At 29.7% G+C, this 27,999-nt stretch overlaps 1 protein-coding gene across 9 annotated transcripts in view; it reads right to left on the bottom strand.

The window, feature by feature from the left end:
* The window catches only part of LOC107626874, a 153,808-nt gene that overhangs the window by 46,221 nt on the left and 79,588 nt on the right, over window positions 1-27,999 (bottom strand). For 7 of the 9 annotated variants that reach the window (XM_021115435.1, XM_021115437.1, XM_021115439.1 and 4 more), the window contains 4 exons: window positions 5,525-7,096; window positions 1,558-2,617; window positions 1,213-1,315; window positions 611-1,000 (listed from right to left, as the gene is read on the bottom strand). In XM_021115435.1, coding sequence (XP_020971094.1) covers window positions 1,589-2,617; window positions 5,525-7,096 — 2,601 coding nt within the window. In that variant the 3' untranslated portion in view covers window positions 611-1,000; window positions 1,213-1,315; window positions 1,558-1,588. Of the gene's footprint in view, window positions 1-610; window positions 1,001-1,212; window positions 1,316-1,557; window positions 2,618-5,524; window positions 7,097-27,999 lie in introns of those variants that run through there. The other 2 variants (XM_021115433.1, XM_021115432.1) reach the window with 2 other exon arrangements.

Here is a 27,999-nt window from a genome sequence, read left to right as displayed (position 1 = left end):
CTGTGATTCAGGTTGAAAATAGGTTTTTATGGTATTTTATATGTACTTGTTGCTTATTTTTTTCTAAGTAAGATTGAGAGTCTTGAATGAATTATAAAAAAAAATTAGAGAAAAAATTAAAACAAATTAAATATAATTTTTTAAAACTTAAAAAAATGTACGCACAAAAAATATATTTCACAATTTTTTATTAATTTAAAATTATGATGTAATCTATGCTCTAATAATTATATCAGAATAGATTATTAAGATACTCATCATCTCTATACTCTCTAGTTAATACATCAAATCTTATCTAACAATCGCATTTTTTTAAAATAAAAAATATACATTGTTATTACAGAAGCACATTTTATGCAAGAAAGGGAGACACATGTTGAATTTTTATTGAAATATAAGGTTAACTTTATGCATGAAAACGATCTTATGTAAAAAGGGTTATGCTATGTGTACATCAAAATCAGTGACTAAAATCAGCCACCAGTATAAAATACATATTAAAATATAAATACACATTAAAAATAAATTAAACAACACATATATTTATACACAAATACATTGGTGACTAATTTTTAGTGACTAATTTTAGTGTACAAATAACATTTCTCATGTAGAAATATATCTACATACCATTCTCAACTTTATTTTCAGAGCATTCTCTTCTTACGACTTCATCACAAATCACAATCCTTGAATGGTATAAAATTATTACCATTCACTGTCATACATAAAAACACACTAGTATTCTCAATAAATTACAAAGCGCACACACCTTACATCTTGTATAAAATACAAGATATAATTTAATTGATAAAAACACACTTAGTTTATAGCTATGCCACTTAAAAGGCAATCACACACTTCTTCCTGCATAGTGATACAGGGAACTTATTCATATCATGCACACCACACCACACTACTCAAACAGAAATGAATATTTGTTGCCATGATGGGATCCACTTATATCCTATTAATTGCTGCAATTGGTGTCGCATAGAACCTTAAAAAAAAAGTTCATATACAATTGTGTTAGATATTAGTTACGTTGAAGTTAAAAAAATTATAGGTTGTAAAAAAGAAACTCTTCATGATTTGAGTTGAATGATTGTTATAATGTTACCCAAACTTATTAGAGTAAAAACTTTCCTGTAGCAAAAAGAAATATGTAACTGCATCATTTTATTTATTTTCTCAAAAAAAAAAAATTTTTACCAACCATTCTTATTTATTTGTCCGTTGCTCCTTGATTAGACTACTAGTTTTGCTGGTAACAAATGCATTGAAAATAAGCTTCTCTTAGCAAGCAACAAATTTCCTGCAAGAATTATATAAAAGAGCTAGTTAACTCAAGATACATCAACTATACCGTTCTTTAATTTATTAAATTCTCACAAAGGACAAACATTGGATAATAAAATGAGCAATGTCAAAAATTTATATAACCGAATATGGAGGAAGCAAATTAAATGACATTCCAAAACAGAAACTTGTTTTGGTGCAGTGTATAACACGAAAAGTAAAAGAAGATATAAATTGTGCAGATAGAAAATAACTTACATATTAAATTATGATTGTACTAATTAACTCATCAATGATGTTTCGTTCGTTTCTCAAATTCTTGACTGACTGCAACATTTAGATTATCTGTCGAGCAACTCAATCCATCTATCTCCACCTCCCGTAATCGAGGTGCTTCCACGCCACCGTGTGAGAAAGTTTTCATGATCTTGCATTGACTGATCTCAACAATCAAGTCGTTTTGGAATTTCAAAGTTGACTTTCCCGTGAAAAAGCTTCCAAGTTTTGGCAATTCGCTTAGAAACAGGTACCCGAGGTTTGGGAATGTGAGCTCATGTGGCTCGTCTGCCTCTTGTGTTGCTAATACTACTGTTTCCAATGACTCACATTTGGAAATCTTCATCTGAATCAAACTTTTGAAGCTTTTGGCAGTTGAGAATGTGAACATATACTCCAATCTGTTGCATTCAGTAACCTCGACTATCCATAGAGATGGAAAATTCAAAGTTGAGTTTCCTTTGTAGAAGCTCTCAAGTTTTGGTAACTGGCTAAGAGACAGTTCAAAAAGACTTTTAAATATGATGACATCATGATCATTATCATGTGGTTGATAATCCACCATTAAATTTTCGAGTGCTTCACAGTTGGATATGTGCAACTGTTCAAGTTGATCAAGACATTTGGAGGTTGAAGAAGTGAACAAACACTTCAAAGATGCACAACCCTCAAGTTTTAGCGATGTGAGATTAGAAAAGGTTACCCAGGTAAGCTCTAACCCAATAGATTCAAGCTTGTGCAGATTCCTCAGTTCCAATTTGCTAATAAGCAGCAGTTGTGACTGTGAATGAATAATCTCAGGCTTTTGTGAGGGGAATATATCTTTGAAAGCACTGTCAGCCACTCCAAGCATCTGAATATTGGGAAGTGGAACCTTTGGAAAGAAATCAAAGACAGATGCGGCATCTGAGTCATGAATATCATTAAAGCCTTGCAATGTCAGATATTTTATGTTTTGGGGGTCCAAATGAAGCAGTTCTTTGTCAAGCATCATCACACCTGCCTTGTCTATTGACAGTTGCTGTAAGTGAGGGGTAACAACCTGCTCCATTGGATTCAAATTTAGTAAGAAGGACAACACACCATCATCATGACATGACAATATAATTTACCTTCTCCGTTTTTTAAATGTTGCAAAATGTGTAAAGTATTCCAAATAAAATAAAATAAATGAAGCATGCAGAAGCTTATAAGTTAAACATGTGTTATAGAAATTACTCTTCTTGATGATGAAGATAACATGTGATAAAAGATTATTTTACTCGATCAATATAGCTTTTGTTATAAATAAAAAAAGATTTCACATGACAATTAAATTCAAATTAAAAAATATTTTAAATAAAAAGATCAATTTGTTTAACATTAAATAACAAATTTAATAAAGAATTTGGCATTTTTTTTTTGAGTTATGGAAAAGTATTATATATTAAGACAAAGTGTATGACAAAATAGTTGAGTGTTTTTTTTAAATAAAATATTAACTGATTATTTTTTAGTCTTTCTATTTAAAATTTATAAATACCCTTAATTTAATCTTAAACTCAAAATAAGAGTCACTTATTTTGAACTCATTCCCAAATTATAATTCATTTAGATAATTTCAAAAATATTAATTGACACTATACTTAAAAGTTAGAATTAAGATTCAATTATTTTTAAAAAAATAATTTGAGTTAATTTTATAATTATCAATATAAATTTTTATGTTAATATCTAATTAAAAATAATATAACACCCTAACTTTTAGCACCTCATCATGATCGTACTAAAAGTCCGAGTGCTACTTACCTCTAAACCTTTTTATTATATACTATCTTTATTTAATATTGAGCCTTCGCGAATTCGAACCGAAACTTTAATTAAGAAAACGAAAAGAGACTTTATTTTACGCCACTAAATCACAAAAGTATATATATTCACATAGTATTAAATACATAAACTTATCTCAAGATTCCTAGAAACAAATCCTACCCCTCTAAAAACTCTAACTAACAAGGCGAGGGGAAAATAAATCCTAACAACTCAACTTATAAACATATTCCTCTATACTCTTGTAGCTTGGCAATGAGCCTTTGCACCTGTAGCTGAAAGGGGTGGAGATAGGAGGTAAGAACTGGAAAGTTCTTAGTAGGGTCGGGGTTAGAAGTTAAGTTCATTTTGCCATTATTAACCGACCGCAACTAACAACAAAACACTTATAAGCATGAATAATAAAAGAACTCAGAAGTCAATCAGTCATGCAGCACACACACAAAATTACAGAGTTACATAGCACAGAGATATGCGCAAACAAGCATGATACATGTCTATTCCTATCGCAGGTAATGAGCTCATTTGTCGGTTTCGACCCGCACCCGACGCAATCCGACTCGCAAGTCAGATAAGGCATTCCAGCGGCATAACCTCTGCAAGTTTCCACTTCTTGCAGGCGCTGATTCTCCAGCTGAAGTATGCCGAACATGACCTCTGCAAGTACTTGCAGGCGCTGATTCTCCAACTGAAGCATGTGCCACTTTCTCCTGGAAGCCATTTCATACACACGGGCGTCCCCGCACAATCATTCAAAAACAAAGCCCACGGCTTAACACTTTCACATCGGCACCATAACTATTTACTTTCCGTCACCCTCTCGTGACCTTTCAATCATTCTCATAAGTACACGTGCCGATTTGTCTTCTCTTTTTCTTTTAAAACTAAAACCACATCTTTATGCCATTCTCCAAAATCTTTAAAACAATTAATAATCCAACCGACTCCAGCAGAAAGAGGAGCTACGTCACCGTCAACTTCTACTGGATCAAAGTAACACCAACGTGTAGAGGAAGAAGATACGAACACTTTTACCAGATTAGATTTTTTTTATTGGAATTACGGATCGCAAGAATTTGAAGCCGGAAATTGAGGAGTTTTCACGGTTTCTCTCTTCTCTCTCGGTCATTCCTTTCGGTGGTTAAAGAAGAAATGAATGAAATATAACTATTGATTAATGAAAGTAAAGAAACATGAGTCATTTGTGTTTTATATATACAAAGGCAACGTGGCTTGATTCTAAATCTGTGTATACATGCATATAAGTTCTATTTTCTTTTCCTTGATTCCCTAAAGGCTTCAGCCAATTTATATGGAACTAAGGAACTTTACTTAATAATAACAATAAAAATAATAATAGCATATGATATGTATATATTCATATGGCTTTCCGCCAAATGAATGTAATGATACATATAATAATAATAACAATAGTAATAACTAAGGAAGTTTGTATAATAATAATCTAATCAAACTCTTTTATATGAAAATAATAACTAAAAAATTTATTATTTAATTTTTTTATTTACAGAGACTCTGATTTTCTTAGCCGACGGGGACTTTTGTCCCTTACGACCTTTTTGTAAAAGTAGTTTAATGCTATAAATTTTTTATGCCATAATCTATAATGTCAGAACCGATGTAGTTTTAAAAGATTTATATTCCCGTAACGTTATTACTGGTAAAAATACTAGTATCTAAAATTATTACGTATAACAGGTTATTAATAGAAATTATAATTTATACATATGTTAGTATATACATATGCACTGTTTTATATGTTGAGCATGCAATTTTTAAATTTAATAGCAATGCATATATATAGCTATCTTAGATGTGCTTCATTCATGTAACAATTAACCCCACTATTGGCCAAAGTTGCTCATACTTTCTAAAGTTGGCAAGCTTCTCACACTAGATACTGCATGCATTAGGCTCATTATGAATGTACAAGAATTCCAATATCTAGTGTTTGGATTGATACACTATAGCTATATGAAGAAATAAAATATGAATGAGCTGCTTATTATGATAAATAAAATGAAGTCTCCTGCATATTCTATGGAGAAAAAAGTATACCATATATAAAATTAACAAGACTAGAAAGTTATGAATACTTTTAAGATAAGAGCTTTCATACCTTTGCAGCAGAATCTGTGAATTTCTTTATCAGGTTACAATGAGAAACATCAAATTTTATTAACTCTGGCCAATTTAAAATTTGCATTCCAGCATAAATGTGTGTAAGATTTGACAAATTGTGCAGAGTCAATGAGATTAGCTCAGAGAACATAATAAGCTCCTTATTTGTAGTTTTTTCATTGTCTGTTTCATCTTTTGTAACAATTTCAACCAATTCCTCACAGTTTCTCACATCTAACTCTTCTATGTTAGACATGGCCACTGATGCTGGCAACAAGCTTGTGAGGCGTTTACATCCATTCACAATCACTTTCTCCAGACATAGAAAGCTGAGACTACTTCCTTTAGGATCTTTGTTCCAAATATGGCTTAGAGTTGGCAACTGTTCTAAAGTCAATTTCTTCAAAGGAATACCAGTAATCATATTTGTATCTTCTTCATTTGTTGGAGCATCTTTTACATCAAATATTGTCTCAAAGGAACCACAATTTCCAACCACCAACTCTTTCAATTTATGAAGGGAAGGTAGCATATGCCAAGGTAGTAATGCATTTGATAATGAAAATTCAGAGTATTCCATTCCATGATAAATGTAGCTCAGATTTGGCAAATTCCACAGCTTCAGACAAGATAGCTTGGAGAAGATATTAACCTGTTTATGTGCTTCTTCTTCTTTGGCTAGTTCATCTATGGAGACAATTTTAACCAACTTCTCACAATTCTTCACTTCTAACCTCTGTATGTTAACTGATTCTAGGAACAAGGATTTTAAGCTTGCACATTCATCAACAATAACCTCCTCCAATTTTGGAAGACTGAGCTTTCCTTTCCAAACATGGTTCAAAGTTGGAAGTTTCTCCAAAGTCAATTTCTTCAAAGGAATAACAGTAATCACGTTTGCATCTTCTTCATTTGTTGGCGCATCTTTCACATCAAATATAATCTTAAAGGAACCACATTTTTGAACCACTAACTCTTCTAATTTATAAAGAGAAGGTAGCAACTGCGATAGTAATGGACATTCCAAATTTGGCAAATTCACCAATTTCAGACAACATAGCGTGGAGAAGATGCTAACCTGTTTGGCTACATCATCTCCAGTGATAATTTCAACTAACTCTGCACAATTCTTCACTTCTAACCTTTGTATGTTACCCTTGCCAACTGATTCTGGGAACACCGATTTTATGCTTGCACATTCATCAACAATAACCTCCTCCAGTTTGGGAAGTCTGAGCTTTCCTTCAAAATCTTTGTTCCAAACATGCCTCAGAGTTGGAAGTTTCTCCAAAGTCAATTTCTTCAAAGGAATAACAACATTTGTTGTTGTATCTTTAATTTCAAATATGGCCTCAACAGAATTGCATCCCTGCACCTCCAACCTTTCTAATTGACTGAGGAAGGGACGTAAATGAGAAGGAAATATTGCGGTTGTAAAGAATTCATTACACCCTTTTACCACCAGACGTTCCAATCTGACACCAAAGGAGTAGGCCTCAGCTGGGATATGCATTTTATCAAGCCATAAATCTTTTAGCTCTGGGTGATCCCCAAGATCAAGATACATCTGAGTTTTGTTATGTCAGAAAAATAGATATAATAAAAATGATTAATTAGAACTTTGAACATTTCAAATTTTCTATCAGAAATAACAATAGTGGTAAATATAATTAATTACAGAAAAAATAATAAATAGATTTTGAGTTTTTTAATTGGAAAGACGACTAAACATCTTATTAAATTTAATGGACAACACATAAATTCCTTTGCCGATAGTTTGAAATTGGTATAAAAAATCTATGTATCACTTGTTTATAAAGGTTTAGATAAATCATTTATTTGTCACTTACCACTATATTCAAATTAAACATTTTATAAATAGATATTTGGAATTTTATATTTACCCACATTGATCATTTTGTCAAAATTATTTTAATTAATTATACCTCTTTTGGCATGACCATAAAACAATGCTAACAAAAAAAATATATATTGCCAATTTTCATTTCATTTCTAAAATTTATATCAATATATAATAAAAGGATATATAATCAATTTCTTATATTTTAGTAACAATTGTATTTTTATTTAGATGTCACTGAGTTCTTATGTATTAATAGTATTTTTGTTTTCAAAAATATGCTTTACTTATTCTTTTTTATCCCTTACTTTGGCTAGATGTCAGGTTATTAGGAAACCTAAAATCAATCTAAAAAAATTACTAAATAACATTTAATTAGTAAAAAAAAGAAAGATAGTTGTTGAGTAATTCTAAATGAACTTATTAATGAAAAATTTGGTTATATATTAGGATAGAAAAATGAGAATGAAAAATAGTATGAAACAAAATAAAAGAAAGAAAAAGTTACACTAATTAATAATAAAGTAACAATGGAGTATGTGTATATACTTATATACCATAATGCAATCTCGTATATGCCTTTTTTATATTTTACATTAGATAAATTTATAACTAATAGATATATAATAGATTAAAGAGGATTAAGTTAAATTAGTTGAGCGTGGTAAATAATTCTAACTAAATTTATATTGTATATAACCAAAGTGACTTTTATTAAGACAAATATTAAAATTAGTTTGAAAGTCATTATTCAAAGAAAACATATTTTACTTTTAACCTATCATTTATTTATAGGTGCTATAATTTTTTAATTATTTTACATTTAACATACATTGAGAAATAGGAATAGTCATACGTACTTATATAGTGGCGCCAAGTCATACTTATATGTATACAAAACATTTAGCTAGAAAAGATAACATCATGAAAAGTAATAATTTTTTACATAAAATGAAAAATTAGTGCAAAACATATATTGTTTAACATCACTATATAGTATAAGATTGTCTTATGGATTGAAAAAGAAAACCATATGCATAAGTTTTTTAAAAAAGTTATATATCTTTGTCGTCCTATATGTTAATTACGTCATGAACTCAAGGATCTAGCTAGTCTTTTTGACCATGTGAGAAACATAAAATTTTTTGCGTTGTAGACTTTGTAGTAGTATTCATATATATGTCTTAATTATTAATTAAATGAGGAAATGAAAAGGGAACCACTAACAAAAAAAAAATGAAATTTCATAAAAGACTTACCTTATTGTCAAATATGTATCTTATTGTAGATCCTATATTGTCTTCGTGCCAGCACCATCTCTTTTTCTCTTTGTCATGCACATAATATATCTTTTGCAAATTTGGCCCACAGTCCACTTCATTTGCAGAGAAAACTTCCATTTTGGGGCATGCACTCACAATAAAATTCTCCAGTGATGGGAATTTAAAGGCACAATTCTTGGAGCTGCAGAAACTATTAAGGCTCTTCAATGACACAAGCTCAAGAGTTGTCAATTGTTTGAAAATGATGGGAATCTCCGTGCCTACATTTTCTTTTTCTTCCTGTCCTTCTTGTGTTTCCTCTTCCTCTAGAGATTCAGAGTCCTCTTCTTGTGTTTCCTCTTCCTCTAGAGATTCAGAGTCCTCTTCTTCTTGTGTTTTCTCTGAAACAATTTCCTCTAGATTTTTACAATTGATTACCTTCATGGTTTTGAGTTGACCCAAGCTTTTGGCAGTTGATGGTGACATCACATATTTTAATTCCTCACAGTCAACCACTTCTAGAATTGTCAAGTGAGCGAGAGACACAGACGAAGGTGCTATAGTGTGCAAATATGAACAATTGTTTATAACCAATGACTCTATCCTTTGAAGAACTACATCTTGTTCAAAACAGATCTTCTTAAGATAATACATGTTTGTTAATGTCAAGCTTTTCAACTTTGGCACAACTCCAATAGCAGGCCTTCTTGTTCCACCAGGCTTCAATTCTTCAAAGTTACAATGATTCAAGCATAAGCTCTTGAGGTTAGGGTTGCAATGAAGGAAACAATATATAATATCAGAATTCTTCAGTCGAGACAACTGAAGCTCTTCTAAGCTATCCCTTCTGTAGTCATAGTCCATTGATGACCCGACATGTCGAGATTCAATGTGCATGGACTTTAACTTGTTATTGATTACCTATATCAAATAAATAATGAAAATCAATAAATTATATATATTAGAAACTAAATATGTTAAAATATATTTACATACAACATTGCCATTGACTGTTCTATTTTAATTAATTTGTTTAATTTTTCTTATGCCATAAACTTTCTTCCATTTTACTACTAGCAAGCTAGAATCTATGCAGAGTTAAAAGACTTGCTAGTATTACCTCCTTTACTTCTATTTCTCCAGTTTTAGAATTTTCTGGAAAAAGAGCATTCTTTATTTCTGAATGTGATGAGGTTTCTTCAAATAGTTCCAACAAGTCACAACGTTCAATAGATAGGTCTTTTAATGTTGGACAACTTAATTCATAAGCTCCTGATGAATAGAAACTCTTGAATTTCGATAATCCAAAAAGCTTGACAGTAGTCAATTTAGGAAACTCAAATTGAATAGGACTACTTGAGTTGATGACAGCATCTTTTCCCTTGCCAACTATTTCTCTTAATTGGGAGCAATCTGATACCACAAAGCTTTCAAGGCTTTCAATCTTTATTTCAATATTCTTGACTACAGAAACTGAAAATATGTTTTTCAACCTTCCACAATGATGCACCCATATCTTTTGCAATTTGAGATCACTCCATTTTACTTCTTTCTTCCATTTGAATACATGCTCCAGTTTCGGGAGTGCTTCTAAATGAATATCTTGCAACTTAATGTTATGCATAGCATCTTGTCTTTTATCATCATCATCAGCTTCTTCAAATATAACTTTGATTGACGCGCAGTTCGTAACCCTCAAGCAACTTAAACTAGACAATCTTCGAGCCATATTATGAGGAATTACATTGACCAATTCATCACACTTATCAATGATCAGAGTGTTCAGCTTGCCAAAGGAAGTTTCAGGAGCTTCATCAGAATTCCATATCTTACACAATCTCTTCATGCTACTCAGCTTGACGGTCTTCAAGTTTGGAAAAATGGCATCCTGCTTTTGTTTACATACAATAGCAAGCTAGTCAAAATTAGCAACTATGCTAAATACATGTATTGCATTCAAAATGGGTGATTGAATGAAGCGGTATAGAAATTCATGTGAAGGTGCATGGGTGTATATAAAAAGGTAAATAAGGAATATGAATGTGAATGGATGAAGAGATAACTATATATGCAGAAAAGGAAGGAGAACTAAAAGCCCTGTTCGTTCTTTTACAGTTTTACTCAAAAGACATTGTAACAAAGGAAGCACGAGATTCAGAGCGGCTTATGAAATTATTTTTTTTGAATGTCAAATGTTCACCAACTATCGAAAATGAGATCACTTATTCTATATTTTTTAATGTTTAAGAGTGTAACAGAAATTTGTTTATAGCTAAATAAAAAGCCAGAAAAGTTGAATGAATTAACTATAAATCGATTTTAAATTTGTTATTTGATTTGATTCATATTTGACTATAAAGAACTCTTTGGTATTCTTTATATATGACACATATCATTAAGCCTTTCAATAATAAAATAATTTTTCATTCCCTTCTTCTTCCTTTTTTTTCCTATTATTATTATTATTATTGTTATTATTGTTAGCGCATTAACATTTGCTGTAAGTATATAGAATTAGAATAAATAATGATGGGTGAAAATTTAAACAATTCTTATATATAATTGAATAACTCTTCATTATGCATGGTAGTTTTTTCCTTTTTAAAAGTCTAAGTATTGAATAAAAATTTATATATCCTATAAATTATGTCTACAAAATTGTAAGTGGACTGAAAACTACTTGATAACGTATATATTTAAAAATTAATGTAATATATGTTCAAAATGCATATAAATCAAAATTGCTTGCATATTGATCTGCATGTTTATTAGTCTCCAATTTTAGTAAAATTTATTATAATTAATCTTTATTATCAAAGCCATTCAAATTAAATAGTTTGGATATATATGTCAATATGTGTGTGTGTGTGTGTGAGAGATGGTGGAGACAAGCTAAAAAAGGTTCATCTCTAAGTAAGGTTAGACTAAGCTTCATTGTTAACAGGAGTAGTCTAATAGATAAAAGTGCTTAAATATCATAAAGAACTCAAGTTCAAATTCTCACCACAATGAATAAATCATACAACAAGGACAGCGGTAGATTTGATAAAAGATAGACCTATATAGTAGTTAAAGACAAAAGAAAACCTAAAAAGATTCTACATGAGAAGGTTAAACAAAATCTCTATGAAAAGTCTCACAAGAGCCATCACATGATGAGACATAATGATATTATTTGATCTGTCTAACTAACTCCAGCCACATAGTGAGATAAAGATTTTTATTGTTGTTGTTTATATTAATATATGGATATATGGATCTAATAAATAAGAGAAATAGTACGTCTCCACCAAAATCAGCTACTAAAGTCATAAAATACATATTAGAATATAAAAATTCATTGAAAATAAATTAAATTACACATATATTTATACATAAATATATTAGTGGTTGATCTTAGTATACAAATAGCATTTTTGAATAAATAATATATCATGTAATAAATATATTAAAACCAATAATCTGTAATTTTCTTTAGAAGCACTTGAAACTTTTTTATCAAGAACTAATTAATTAAAAAAATCTTACTTACCTTCTTCGTTTTAGCCTCTCCACCACCTTGATGTTGGGGAAAGATGTGGGTCAAGTTACAATCAGTAACAAAAAGGCTTTGAAGATTCACCAAATGTCTAGCAATAGAGAAAGACCACAGGCATTTTAAATTCCAACACCCATTGACATCCAGGTGTATCAAGTTTTGAAAGGGAGAATAAGTTTGTTTGATAGTGTGGTACTTCTTGCCCAACTCTTTCAACTTTTGTAAAGGAGATTTGCTTTGATCCACAGTAGTCCATATTTGGTCACTCCATATGTGGTTGATTTGGAGCATAGACAACTCAATTCTCTCTAGCTTCCGAACTTCAATCTGCCAAGCAATATAAACAACTAATGCTGATTCCAAAAGTAGTTGAATATAATTTTCTCAAATTATTTTCTTTTGTCACTTTTTTTAGTACATTTACAAGCTTTCTTCCTATTATGAAACAAAGTTCAAAATGTACAAGAGAATCAAATCTGAAAAGTAGTTATGAGCATACCTTGCCATCAAACAGTGATCTGCTATCTTCTTCAGATGATCTGGTATTTTCTTCAGATGAAATTGGATAGAACCCAATAAACTTGGATAAAGATTGCAGCGTTAAAGAACGAAGTTCAAGAAACTTAAGAGGCTCTGTTTTATTATGATTATTTGTTTCTCCAACAATAGTCTCCAAAGAGTGACATTCTGAAACTTCAATTGTCTCAAGCTTATTTAGAAGTCCAACCATAGACATTAAGAAAACATTCTTCAAGCAACCACACAGTTTGATCTTGATCTTTTCCAACTTACCAAAGGAACCTTTTGAGAGTGACTTACAAGAGAAAATTTGCTCCATTTTCCTAAGCTTATAGAGATACAATGACTCCAATTTGGGAAAAACCTTCTGATCAGAATGCTGTCTCTGCTGACTAATGAGAGAGCGAACACTCTTGTTGCTTGCAATGGATAAACGTTTAAGATGAGGAAATCCATTTAGATTCAACTCATAAGAAACATCTTGGACACCGTTCAAGTTTTGCAGCAACAAGATTTCAACCCTTTCAAACAACATTTTGATTGCCTCCTGGGAATGAATGTCAAAGCCATCCTTTTGGCATAATGCCAAACATCTTGACAGGTCATACTTATCTGGAATCTTGAAATCAGCCTCTAAATATCTATTTAAAGAGCCAATGATAATCTTGTAACTGTACAACTTGTCAAAGAACAAATTCTTGGGTAGATGCTCAACACTTGGGATTTGCAAGTCTAGATTTGTTAATTGATTCAGATCACCCAACACAGATAGAAAACTGTCATTTGCCTTCCATTGAATACGAGTGTTTCTCACATACAACTCCTCAAGCCTAGTCAAACTTTTCATTACATCATGTGGAAACTCTCTAAGCTTGTAACAGTTACTGATGTCAAAGATTTGAAGCTTAGATAAATGCTTTAGCCCATCAGGTAAAACTTTGACATCAGATCCTGAAAAGCTTAGTATTCTTAAATTCTTTAATTCTCCCAAGACACCTAATTTCTCACCTTCACCTAAAATGCATTTCTCGAAACAAAGCATTCTTAGTTTTTTTAGGTATCTAATTGAGGAAGGCAATGATAAAAGGTTGAACCCCACCAAAATCAGCACCCTAAGCTCTCTCATTTTTCGAAAAAGATTATCTGGTATTTGTAAAGATGGATCATTATTTTCAATATGAAAGACTCTAAGCCTAGGACAACACATGTTCACAGGAAATCTCTCAATGAAATTACAACGTTGTAAGGAAATAACAGTGTACTCTTTAAGTAGATCCTCATCAGGCCATTCATCTAGTTTTTCTTCTGTCATCATGAACACATGCCTCTCCTCAGATGATATTGACAAAGCTGCATTACGAACAAGATTTTGCATGGTGAAACGATCACTTGAATAACTGTTAGACAACAAACCTGACTCTTTTAACTTGACGAGTAGCATTTGTACTCTGTCTCTGGCTTCCCAAACTGAGCAGACGCGTTGAAGAAAACCCAAACCAATGCAATATCTCACCAAATCCGCAACCAATGCATCATGATCCATACGGGCACAAAGCAAGAAGGTAAGCTTGAGCTCCTCATTTTCTAGAAGCCTATAACTCAACTTTGTAGAATACTCAGGTGTTGCTAATTGGTTTTCCTCTTCAAGCTTTTCAAGAGCTCGATGAGTATCCTTCCAAACTAAGTTGCTCTGATTTTTCAATGCCCTTGCAGTTGTAATTATTGACATCGGCAAACCTTGACACTTGTTGGCGATTTCTGCTGCTAATGTTTCAATTTCAGAATTGTTGGCTCCTATTCCAGCCATCTCCTTGAACAGTGTCTCTCCGTCCATATATATATATATATATATATATATATATATATAAACAAAAAATAATGAGAACATATTGGAAATGTAAAATGGAATGCTATGTTGGAAAAATTAGGAAAACATGACACCATTCTCCAGTCGAAATTCAATCTAAACGATTTAAGCATTAATTTGTTGAAAAATCATATTTGTGAATAATATCGTATACATTAAGTCTAGGTGGATACTACAATGAAAATTTGATAATTGTCTTTATATGAAAATATTTTCTTTTGACTCTTGGATGATGGATTTTGAATGGTTAGATTTTGATATTTATAAAAGTGTTGTTTTGTTTAAAGTGTGGCTAAATAAATAAATCGCACTTTTAAACAAAGCATCTTCATAGAAAGATGTTTTTGTCATCTTCATTTGAGTAGTTGTCTTAAGACTATTATATACATATATAAGTATAATACTATAGATATGTCAACAATCCATATATATATAGAGTAAAGTATTGTTTTTGTCCTCAACGTTTTGGGGTAAGTCCTATTTGTGTCCCTAACGTTTTAATCATCCTATTTGTATCCCTAACGTTCATAAAAGTGATTCAATGTTATCCTACTATCAATTATACTAACAAATCATATTATATTTTTCAATTATTCTCAATTCGATGTATTTATTCTCAATTATACTAACGGTTAATATTATACTCACTATTTGTGTTTAGATTCAATTATGTCCCTAGTCCCTAGAAAAGTGAATTATGTAAATGTTGTAGGAATTAATTTCAACTTTTGATGAGCTATTTTTAGGACTAGATCATCGATTTAAAACTAAAACTAAAGCGTTCATGATGTGTAATTGACGGCACACTTATCCCATTATTTAACATGAAAATTTTAAAATTGGATATAAATCACAAACTAGCTTTAATTTTTTTTTTTTTACATTCAGAATAATTACATAGTATTATTTCTATACTCCTATGTTATAGATACTATTTTGTCCTGATTACATATTTCTATACCAAGGAATATAATGGAGTGTTATTTTCAAAATGATTCTACTAAGAACTAACTAGGAGTATAGTCAACTAGAATCAACTAGTTAAAAAATAGGAAGTCTGTTATAAAAAAAAAAATAATTTCTCATTATCTTAATTTTTTAAATTTCAAAATTAAAAATACAAAGAATTGATTTGAGTTAGTTTATGTGCTAATTGGCTCCCTAAACTTTTTTATTCCAAAAATATTTTACCAAACTTTATAATTTTTAAACACAACAAACACCTTTTATCACAAAAAAAACATCTGTTAATATATAACTCAACCTTCACATATTTTCTCGCTAGATTTTTCCCCTCTCTTGGTTCAAATTGAAATGAAGCAAACCTTGCTATTTATAGAAGCGATGCACCATTAATGCAGCCTCATATGCTTCAATTATAGATTTTTAGTATTAAGCGAAAGGTTATACTTATACTATAGAGTTAGATTAACTTTACTCCACTACTCCACTAGTAGCAATAGGCGGCATGGGGGAAGAAGCACTACGATTAGGAATTGACAACACAAAAACTTTGTAAAAAAATTCTTCCTTTCTTTTCGGGATCGGAACTAACAAGAAACATGTGAAGTGTATGGCTAACCCAATAACGAAAGTTTTGTAAGGGAACTGGAGCAGGCTACCATGAGACAAAAGATCTTTTTTCTAAAGAGATTCGATTCATACACCCAAAGAATTATCACGTATTTTGTCAAATTTCTTTCAAAATATTTGACATATAAATATGGAGGCCACTCAGATAAAGATGCCTAAAACGTCTTTTTTTAAAAATATTTTCATGTTGTGTTTTAATTGGTTTCTGCATAATTTATTCGGTGTTCCTTATCACATATTATTAAATTTCTCAAAAGATTTTCTTTCCAAAAATAATAAAAAATATTTAATTTGGACTAAAACAAGAAAGGTAATAGATTAACTATTAGATTTTTTTTAAAAGAGACAAATTAATTATTTTCTTCTCATATACAGTTTTTTTAAGACATAAAAGTAATTAATTAGGACATTGGTTAAGATAATTAAAGTCACTATTTTATTAAATTTTTAATTTAAAAAAATCCTAGTTAATTTTGGTATAGAAATTTCGAATTTGAAAACATTGATAAAAATTATGTTGAATTTTGATTTATTTGATTCTCATTTAAATTAATCACTACATAAGTTAAAGTTCTGTTTTGAAGTTATATTCGAGCTTTAATCTAATTTTTAAAGTTTCAATTTACTTAGTTTGATTTTTTAACTTAGGTATCCGTGACTCATATTAGGGTTTTAAGTGTTTAGTTGAAAAAAAAAATAAGATAAAAAAAATTTCAATTGTCACATCAAAAAGTCGCTAGAATGTATAATGCAGCAGTCGTTAGTCCATCTCAGCATGTCGTTAACGATTTTGTGAGACAGTGACAAAAATAAGATTAGGAACCAATGTGAGTCATAACTATTAAGTTGGGAGACTAAATTGAGTAAATCAAAATTTTTGAAATTAGATTGAAATATAGTTGTTAGAACCGAACCAGTGATCGAACCGGTCAAGCTACTGGTTCACTGGTTTATTAGTTCAACCGATAAATCACTGGTTAAACTGATGAAACCGGTCTCACGTAAATATAAAATATAAAATAGTTAAAAAATTAAAATTAAAATATAAAATACATATCTTCACTAACATTTTATGAAGAATCAAGTCTCAACTTCTAAAAATAACTAATATAAAAAAACCATAAAATTTTAATACTACAATAGTATCTTATTTTGACACAATAAAAAAATAATTAATTCACAAAGCCTATCATCTAACTATAATATCAGTAGATTTTAAAACTAACATCAAACAAATAACCTTAATCACAATACTAGCAATAAAATAGATCAAGTAAATTAATAAATTTTTAGTGAAATTTATATTTATATTAATAATGGTATATAATTAAAATATAATTAATTTTAAAAATAGAAAAAATAAAAATTAAATTAAATTAGATATTTATGTATACTATATAATTAGTATTTGTCAAATATAGTATTTAGAAGTGTAATGGCTAAGTGGCAAGTAGAGGTTGTTTTTGCTCCAAGGTTCTTGTTTCGAGACCTTGTGGAGACATTTTAAAAATTTTTTAAAGCAGACCAGTTCGGTTAGACTGGTTCGTACCGGTTCACACCGGTTTTATTCTTTAAATGGTCCAAGAAATAAACCAAATCGGACTCTAGTCCGGTTCACTAGTTTTTCGGTCGAACCAGCCGATCCAGTTCAGTTTTTACAACTATGGATTGAAATACGAACATAATTTCAGAGACCAATAAGTATTATCTCTTTGTTGACAATTAAGTTGTTTTAATGGTAATTAAGATCTAATAATGGTTTATAATAAAAGAAGCATTCTTTTACAACAATGAACCTATAGTAGTAGTTAAGGGTGTTCATAGATTAAATCATATCCATATAAATCACAATATTTATCCGATCTGTAATTTGAGGATATGATATGATCTATAAGATGATCAGATTAGATCGAATTGGATCCACACTCTAATCATTTTAAAAAAAATTTAATAGTTAATCTATTACTTTTTTTTGTTTTAGTCCAAATTAAATATTTTTTATTATTTTTGGAAAGAAAATCTTTTGAGGAATTTAATAATATGTGATGAGGAACACCGAATAAATTATACAGAAACCAATTAAAACACAACATGAAAACATTTTTAAAAAAAGACGTTTTAGACGTCTTTATCTGAGTGGCCTCCTATAAATATTGCAGAGTAAACGCCAAAAATTTAACATTTTTTTCAAATTTTTAACATACTATGTCATAATTCCACTCATCCAAAAGTTTCAGCTGATGGGAAAATGTAACACTAATGGTTATATCTCTAATATTGAATTGGACATCCCTAAACATTCATTGTACACATTGTACAAATATTTTATTGGCTCCCTATAGTTCCTCTTTTATTTAAGAATCTATTTTGATTTTTTTAACGATATAAAATGCTCAATTTTTTAAATATATGCTCTTGGAAAATGCAACATTATCTTTTTTTAAATGATACTTCAAATTAGTTTTTCACAATTTTTTCTATCAACAACATAGTTCTTAACTAAAAGAAGTTTAGAAAATTAGTCTTCATCAACTTTTGGAATACGACGTGAACAAGTGTTATTTCAGCCAAATTCCAAACAAGTCTCACACCCAAACCGTTATTTTAATTCCCATGTTAGGTATCTTTTTCATTATTCCCATGTTATTTGCATGACCCTATTGCCTAAAATCCGAATATGCTAAACTTCCAAAAGAAAATTTTTTATTCCAAAAAGTTTTTGAGGCTTACTAATTGGCATTTCTTTCAAAATGACATTATTGATAGACCCATTGTTACTCCAAAATTGGTTTTCCTCGAAACTTTAGTTGAGAAAGGTTTGGATTTTATTCACTTTTAGCTGCCATGGATGGTTGCCTTTGTTTGCTATTCGCGACAAGTGCATCCTGATTTGGTTAGGCAATTTTATTCTAATATGAGATATCAAGATGTCGAGTTTGTTTCATATGTGAAAAGCAAAATCATTGTTCTTGACAAGGATCAAATTGGTGAAGCATTGAGATGTAAGGACATACGTGGGAGGCGTACGTGAGAGGCACGATTATCTCACTGGCTATTTGGCTCCGCCTAGACATTAAGAAGGTACTGTATTGAAAGATTGATGAGGGGTTCAGGCGTCGACGTCTCACAAATAGAGCTAACAGGGCATCGGCCAGGTTGTCGAAGTATATTGGCGGCTCAGTGACTTTCATGAAGACAAAGGTCAGGCTGGTATGTAACTTGTTTCATTTTGTTGTTAAGTTCGTTTTGTCTTTGACGTTTAATGTCATTATTATTTGATTTAACATATTGTTTTAACATGTGCAGTCTAAGTCGTTGGATCGTGATGCAACAACAGCGGAGTCTTTCAAGTATACTCACACTTTGAACGGGAATAATGAGAGATTTGATGATCAACGGTTTGCGGATCATTATGTAAGTAAAGTTTTTAATTAACTTGCGTCCTAATCATAACATGTATGCAGGAGTCCTACACATAGAGTGATAGAGGCTAGAGGCCGCAACCCAGCAATCCTAACCTACTGGAGAAGACGATAACAACTCCGTTGATGCAGTCGTCAATCCTAACACGATTTGGGACGAGACCGCATCTGAGCCATACAAGAATCATGTCTATAGGTTAGGATCGTTTTTCGCTAACAACCTCCGCACCTCCACATTGAGGGCTTCAACTGCCTTTGCCATCAGCCGTGATGTCGATCCCGAGGACAGTGTTGTCAATTTGAGGGAGTAGGTACTGAATCTCACCTAGAGCCTTTACCAACAGGCTCAGCAGCGAGAGGTATAACGAAATCTTCGCGCGCATGTCAAACACAAATTCTCTCAGGTTAGAGCTTAGACAGGAAGCGGATGGAGCAACTGATTGTGGTGTACCAGGAACAGATGTGCACTAGTAGTAGTAGCGCTGCTGAACTGGTATTATAATGTTGATTTATCTGTTGAAATTACCGAAATGCGTAACTGATTTTTAATTTAAAAGGGAGCGGTATAGTAAAGCATAACAGACTCTCCAACTAATCCAAAAAAGCATACCAAAAGTTCCAAAATTAAGATTCTTTCAGGCATCGTGAAAGATATGCTCCACGAGGTCTTTTTCTTTTCTAATTTGAAGATCATGCGTACCAAAATACAAAAGAAGAATGAAACTAATCTTGCATTGGATGTAGGAAATCCAAGTAGAAAATTGGGAATTGTTAAGCAATACTTTAAGGGGCAAGCTCAATGACGTATCCTACTTATCTAAAGAAGAAGAGAAAGAAGGATTAACTGAGGAATCTGATTCTGATGTCTCAGGATATCTCTATGCTATTGATACTGTTGATTTTAAGAGACATTTTTTTTATTTTATCTCCTATTTTTTTTTTAAACTAATTTATGGATGACTGTAATAATTCCTAACTTCTATTTTTTATAAACTGTTAGAACTTATATCTTGCTGTAGGTACTCTTTTTGGTTTTTTCTTTTTGATGATAAAAAGAGGATAAGTTAAAGATTAAACTAGTTTTACTATTAGACTAGTTTTATATTTTATGCTTTATGGACTTATGCATAAACTTAGTTTTGGTTTTTGCTTTTGGTATCTTTTTACATTACTTTTGCTATTTTGACCTGATAGGTTTTTGTGCTTATTCGATTTTTTTTTCTGCTCTAATCCTAATTTCATATGCACCATATTTATCTAGCAATTCCTTATTATATATATGCTGTTTTGGTTTATGCTCTGGTACCACATTTTGTACTTTTGTTTTTGATTGGTTGGATGCTCATAAGCAGGAGAATTTGCTGAAAATTCAGTGAAGTTATCATTTTCTTTCTCTTCTTAAATTCTGTTTAGTCATGTTTGTCACTAAAAAAAGATTGCTGAGTCAATATTTGAATATTAACTCTTGTGTTGATAAACATAATTGATAATTTTTTATTATAACTAATTTATTATAATAAACATTATAAGAAGTAATTAAAGATGACCAAAACAAGCAAGCTTGAATTGTGTAAAACAGCAATAATGAGAATAATATATATCATTGAAGATGAAATCAAGCTTTATTAGAAAAGCTGCTGCACATTGCTATCAAGCTAAACAAAGAAAGGATTTTCAAACAAGCCAATGGTTATAGCATTGAGTGCAACAACCACTTCAACAAATAAGAAAATAATTCATACATTGAAGAAGAGGTCAACAAGCTCTACATATAATGATTTATTCAACCAATTCAGATCATACATATACATTTTTTATTCTTATTTATATTTTTGAGTGTGTTCTAATTTTTTTTATTATCTAGAATTAAATTTATATATTGAGAGATAGACATAAAAGGTAAAGAGAATTTCTTCATACAAAAATCATTTATACTTTTGTTTGAAGGTTTTAGAAAGTATATTGAATTAGAGTGTACTTAATATCCTTTATCTAAGTTGGGTTAACACTTAAAGATTATTAAATTTGGTAAATTTAGGTGAATTACAAAATTGTGAGTATATTAGAATTAGTGTTTGTAATCATTTTTTATTATAGTAAAAATTTTATTATTATTTATGGTGAAGAGTGCATGTAGATTATATTATACTTCGTGGTCAAATCAAAATATATTGTGGTTCTCTCATCTCTGGATTATTAGTTTCTGTCTCTCACTTCAAAATGAGACCAAAAAAAAAAAATCTCCTATTTCACAGGTTTTGTATTATCAATTTATAAAATACAAAATGGGATTCAACCTCTTTTTAAATTTAGATTCAACCTCTTTCTGAACTCACTTCAGAACTTTGAATATAATTTTATCAATTTTTTTAATTACAAAAAGAAAAAGCAAAAAATAGAATAGAAAAGAAAAAGCAAAAGAAAATTACCATCTGTAATTAATAATAGAGCAGATCCACGATCACAAACCGCTACATACGTAAAATTGAGTTGAACTAAATAAACATTAAACAGCAGCAGGCTGACTTAAACTTCATGAGTCAACTGTGATATATAAAACAAAATGTCAATATAATTTGATACTATACAAGATAAACTAATAACAAGAAGGAAAATCTTTTGAAATAAAATAGATAAATTAATTGAGCATTGCATATATAACTAGGAGTAGTCACTGCTTGATTCAGTTGGTGAAATTAGTTAATTACTTATTAGGTGTATGTGATGCTATTTAATTATGACTTGCTTGTATCATAAGCACTCATGTGTATGTTAGCACCTAGTAGTATCAATCCATGTATGTATGTCCTAAACAAAACATAGCGAGTTACCAACTCATTATCACTATTACAACACATATTTATGATTATAAATGGCACAAAAACTCTTAGATCTTAGATAAAAAGAATCGATCACTTAGTATTATTGTTTAGTAACTTTAGATAGATGCGATATATATCATTCCTACTCTCGTGAATAACTAACTTACTTTTGAGTTTATTTGAAAAAAAAAGGAGCTCCAATTTGTGGAGAAATCTGAAATCTCACACGGCGGGAAGCATAAAGAGTGTACGGTAAAGTTTAGATGATTATTTTTAGTAGAGAACTCATTTAAGTCTTTATTTATAGTCTATTTGCCATATAAAATAATTTCATCCTATTATTTAAGTCAATTCGTGAATTTTTGGTGAGTTGAATTTGAACTTAAAAGATAAACTCGATTGTTAATGAGTCGAGTAGTGAGCCAAGTTTAATTTTTTTGAGGTGAACTTAAACTTAAGACACAACTCGACTTACTTCCAAGTGTAGACATGAGAATAGCAGGGCAAATTAAATGAGCAGTACTCAACCATTAGATATGAAATTATACTCATGAATAATCTTATGTCCATATAATAATAGTAATGTTATATATATAATCTTTTATACGCGTTTCGTTTTTAATATTGAAAATGATTGAAAAGAAGATAAAAAAAATTATCTTTTATATCATTAAAAAAATTGTATAAAAGAGGTATACCAAAATTAGAAAGGTAATACACTCAGTTCAAGATTATTCAAGCATTCTTCTCAATTCTGAAAAGGTGAAAGTGTGTGACAAAATTTTTAAAGTACCTTTTATTTTTTCATGAGAAATATAATGTTAAATGGTCTTTTATTTATTTATTTATTTATTCATTTAGCGTTCAAGTCAATTCTAATAGTTTTTATTTTTATATCATTAGATTTGCTTGGGTATGTATACAGCGTAAGAGACTACCTTTTTGAGTGACAAAAGAGCAGCACTCATCTCATCAATCCTTCTTATTATGTCCCTCTTTAGTAGTAATAATGTTTCCTTACTACAAACAAGGATGTCTCCCTCTTTTTTCTCTTTAATACATTTTTAGGGTTTGGAATTTCAATAACACAAGAAGGGTTTTAAAAAGAGCTATGTTATATCATTAATAATTCTAATACTAAATTTTAAGTATAAAATAAAATATTAACTAAAAATATTGACTAATATTTATTAAAAAATGGTATTGACTCGTAATATTTCTTTTCTAAAACTAAATCAGAGTGTAGTCTATTCTGGTTGTCATTTTGTCATTCAAATCTTTCTTAGCTTTTCTCGCCTTCTAAAATACCAACTCACTAAAATTACGGCGTAAATCTATATAATATCTACTTCAATACTTTCTTATGCATGCACCTCTCTTATGCAAAAGGATGACAGAACAAGATGGACGAATTAGTTTTAATTATTTTAATTAATTAATTAAGTGAGACTAAAGTAGAGACTAAAGTTAATTCTTCTTAATGAAAAAGAGATAGATGTTTTGAATTTCTATTTATTGTTTATGACGTAAAAACTGATGTAAAATTATTTTTTATAACAGATAAACTATAAATAGAAATTGGAATGAGTTTTTTACAAGAAATGTTCTTATGTACACAATGACTTCATGGTGGTGATGAATGATGATGACGCAGAGCTAATTTGTCATCATGTAATTATACTCATTTATTGTAAAACATATTTTTGTACTTCGTATCAGCGTTACTAGTCAAGTCCTATTGTATTACTTTACTTATTTTAAAATTTCGAAGTCATGATAATATTTGACTTTCTCTTAATAAAATCAAATAATACGAATATAGAAAGAAAAAAAAAAGGAGTAAATTATAGAAAGTGTTTCCCAAAAAATTTAGTTGCTAACAAAAACATTGTTGAAAGATTTAACCAGTAAAAATTTTTTAATAAAAATAAAATGGTGACAATTTGGCTCATTTTTTTTATATGAGAAATATGTGTGGGTTATGCATTGTTGTAAAAAATATGGGTGCTAAACATAAATGTGGGATAGTTTTTTCTAAAATAAGGAATGAAATAATAGGACCATTCGATTTTTTTGAAAGAAAAATTAAGCCTACTAATTAAACAGTCTGATTAGTATGGAAGAAAAATTTTAAATTTTGATGAAAATAATCGGATCTTTCAATTTGCGTTTAAAAAATTAAAAAAAATTAGGGTACACAAATTGGATGGCTGACGATCCTGTAGTCGTTACTAGGTCAATGTCAACCTCCACTCGAACACTGGTTGAATAGAGAAGTTCGGTAAGATCCGATTTATGTATTCCAAATTTTTTTTAATTTTTTAAACACAAATCAAAAGGTACGATTCGTGTACCCAAAAATCAGATGGTCCAATTTTTATTTCTAACACCAGTAAAACACTTACACATTCTATAACTATGTCCTATGGCATTTCTCCTTCCGCATTTAAATTAAAAAATGTAATTTCGTTGATGGCCTGTGGGGAGTGAGGACTCGTTGGTTGTTGTTAGGTACACACTGACTTGATGGTGGTAATGATGATACTGAGCTAATCTCTTATCATGTAATTACATTCATTTAATGTAAAAGAAATTTTTGCATTGGTGACTTATACTGTACACACTACACAGCAAATTTTTTTATAGATTTGTAGATATGCTTTTTTGTTCGCAAGTTTATGTCAGTGGTGTAAATATGATGTAAGAAGGTGAAAATAGACTCTATAGTTATTGCAGCTTAGTTAGGAGCTGCTATTTTTATTACTGAAGAGGGAAAATAGAATAGTAAAAAATTGACTCTTGAAAATCTATTAGTGTCACCAGATATTATATTAAAATTATTTCTGGTGTTTATTAAATGAAATGGATCTCGCTAGGGAGACAGTGGACTATTTGTATAATGAGTATAATGGGCTATAGAATTACAAAATGAATATCTCCCATACCATGCATGATACCACTCATTCCAAAGCTTCAGCTGATGAAAAAAGGTAACACTAATAATTATATCTCTAATACTCTCTAAACTTCTATTGTACAAAATAATATTAATTTAATATTAACTAAATTTATTTTATTTTAACTAGAATACTCCAAATAATTCTTTAATAATTATGCCTCAAATAAATTAGTACTTAATAAATGAATATTAAAATATTAATTAGTTCATGACATTTTATTAAATAAATGAGTTTTAAATATTATAAAAAGACAAATCAATTTCTTCTCTTTGCAAATTTTAGATCCTTTATCATATTATTTTTAAAAAAGGAAATGAAAATTTTCATTTTTAAAACATATACTATAAACTGATTTATTATTTTTTACTGTGGTTGAAGAGTTACTATCATTTTTCACCGTCGTAAAAGGAGTTGCCATTTTGGACCTACTTCGTTCACGGTGTCGCTGTTGGTGATGTCCAGAGACGTGATCGCTAGTGCTGGCTGAGGTTGCCTTGTTGTCGTTCTGGTTATACTACGCATTCTGTTATATTATGCTCCATTGGTCTTTAATCTGCCATGTTCCACTGCTGGTTATGATTTTGTCTTGCTTACCATAAATTATTTCTGTCCAAAGTCACCTTAAAATCTATTCAACCACTTAGATTCTAATCTTAATGTCTAATTTGATGATATTTTGTTATTGGTTTTCAATTCTTTGAGACTAAATTGTGAGTAAACTCTGTATTCGTAGTTAAAATTTAATATCCTATAATTCTTATGATCATAAAAAGTTAATTCCAACATCAATTACTTGATATATTAATATTAGTTATTTTATAAACACATTTTTTAAACCATATGAAATGAAATGGTACTTGTCTATTTCATGTCCACCAAACTAGTAGAACATGTCTGTTTAGATTCACACCAAGAAAAAATCACCTAAGTGAAATTTTTGTCTATTGTTCTAAAAATTTTGTTGAATTAGATAATCTTTCGCTTATTTTTGCATAAAAAAATTTTAAAAGCTTGAATGTTTAATATCTAAAATTAATTATCTATATGTTAAAATATATTGCTATCACTATTATTATAGCGAATTTGATTATGTTTTTTTAAATATATTCACTATTATTTGTTTTTTTCTTTTTTTAATAAGAGCTTTGATCGTAACTTTATTCCATTAGTTTCACTCTAGTTTTTTCTTGAGTTAGTGGATTCTTATTATTCAAAGACACGATGTCTTGTGTAAATATCTTGATAAATCTTCAGATTTATTAAAGTGCTCCATATGTTACAAAAAGGTCTGACCACAATAATTTGAGACTTTGTTTTGTAAACCTTCACATATAGTCTTCCTAATTTGAAAGTCATATGAAATTATTAGATTATGTTTTGTTGTAAATCTAAAATTAGAATTTTCTGTATTCACGATGAATTTGAGTTATACTTATACTTGATATTTGAGTATGTGTTGATAGTATGGTAGAAAACTCTATTTGATTCTTTTTCTATGAAATTTATTTCTGAAATGACTTTTTTAAGTCGTATTGTGACAATTTTAAATCTTTTAAGTTTGTCATTTTCATTTATTTTAGAAATATTTTTGTTAATTACTAAATTTTTTAAAGATATTTTGTATAGTTTACTCGAAGAGGGAAAAAAATAAAACAATGAATATACCGCAAAAAATGCTCTTGAATTAACGATAAAAATATTTTTAAAATATTTTAAAATGGAATAAAAAGAACCAAATTACACATTTTTTTTATAAGTGACGGATGATTTTTGTATTTATCAAACTACTTGTATATTTTATTCAAAATTTTGTAAAAGTATTTGGTTAATTATTTAAAAAATAGATGAAAAAAAGGTACTAAAATTTTATTTCTAATTCTTTATTTTTAAATATTTTTGGCCATTTATTAAAAATAAAAAATACCCACTTAGAGTAAAACCATTAAATTTTAATGATAAAAATATATTATTTTTCTTCGACTTTTTCACTTAAATAAAATAAATACAACTCAAAATTACTTGATTCCCCTAAAACAATTTTTAAAACGTAAATGCCTTTTTTCTTAATATTATATAAATCGTCCTAAGGCTTTGAGAGTTATATTTATATAATAGGTTAACCATGACACCCTGAGACGATTTATGCATGAATACTTAAGGAGAATAACTCATAAATTGTGCCAGGTTCCCAACTATATAAATTGTCTATAAATCGTCCTAGGGTGGGCGGAGTTACGCGATTCGAGGCTAAACCACACCAGGCTTGCACGATTTATGTGCAAAGGCTAATTCTCAGCTCCCTGGCACGATTTATCCTCAACTAGCTACTCTTGAGGAGAGTTAGGGAACCCCATAGACGTATTCTTTTTTAACTTGTCAATTATTTATTTAAAAATAAATGTGGATGTATCAATTATTTTTAAAAGAATATTTATTTAATCCAATCTAAAAATAAATATCAATAAAGATTATATACATCCACATTCTACTTTAAAAACAAATTGATACAATACAAATTGATACTCATTTTCTTTATTTAATTTGGTATTTTTAATAAAATTAATAATTAAAATTACAAAAAAAAATTAAAAATTATACAAAACCAAATAAAAAAAATAACACAGAAAAA

The sequence above is a fragment of the Arachis ipaensis genome, chromosome B02 (genome assembly GCF_000816755.2).
Source record: "Arachis ipaensis cultivar K30076 chromosome B02, Araip1.1, whole genome shotgun sequence".
NCBI classification, from domain to species: Eukaryota; Viridiplantae; Streptophyta; class Magnoliopsida; order Fabales; family Fabaceae; genus Arachis; species Arachis ipaensis.
This window is presented reverse-complemented; position numbering and strand designations above follow the sequence as displayed.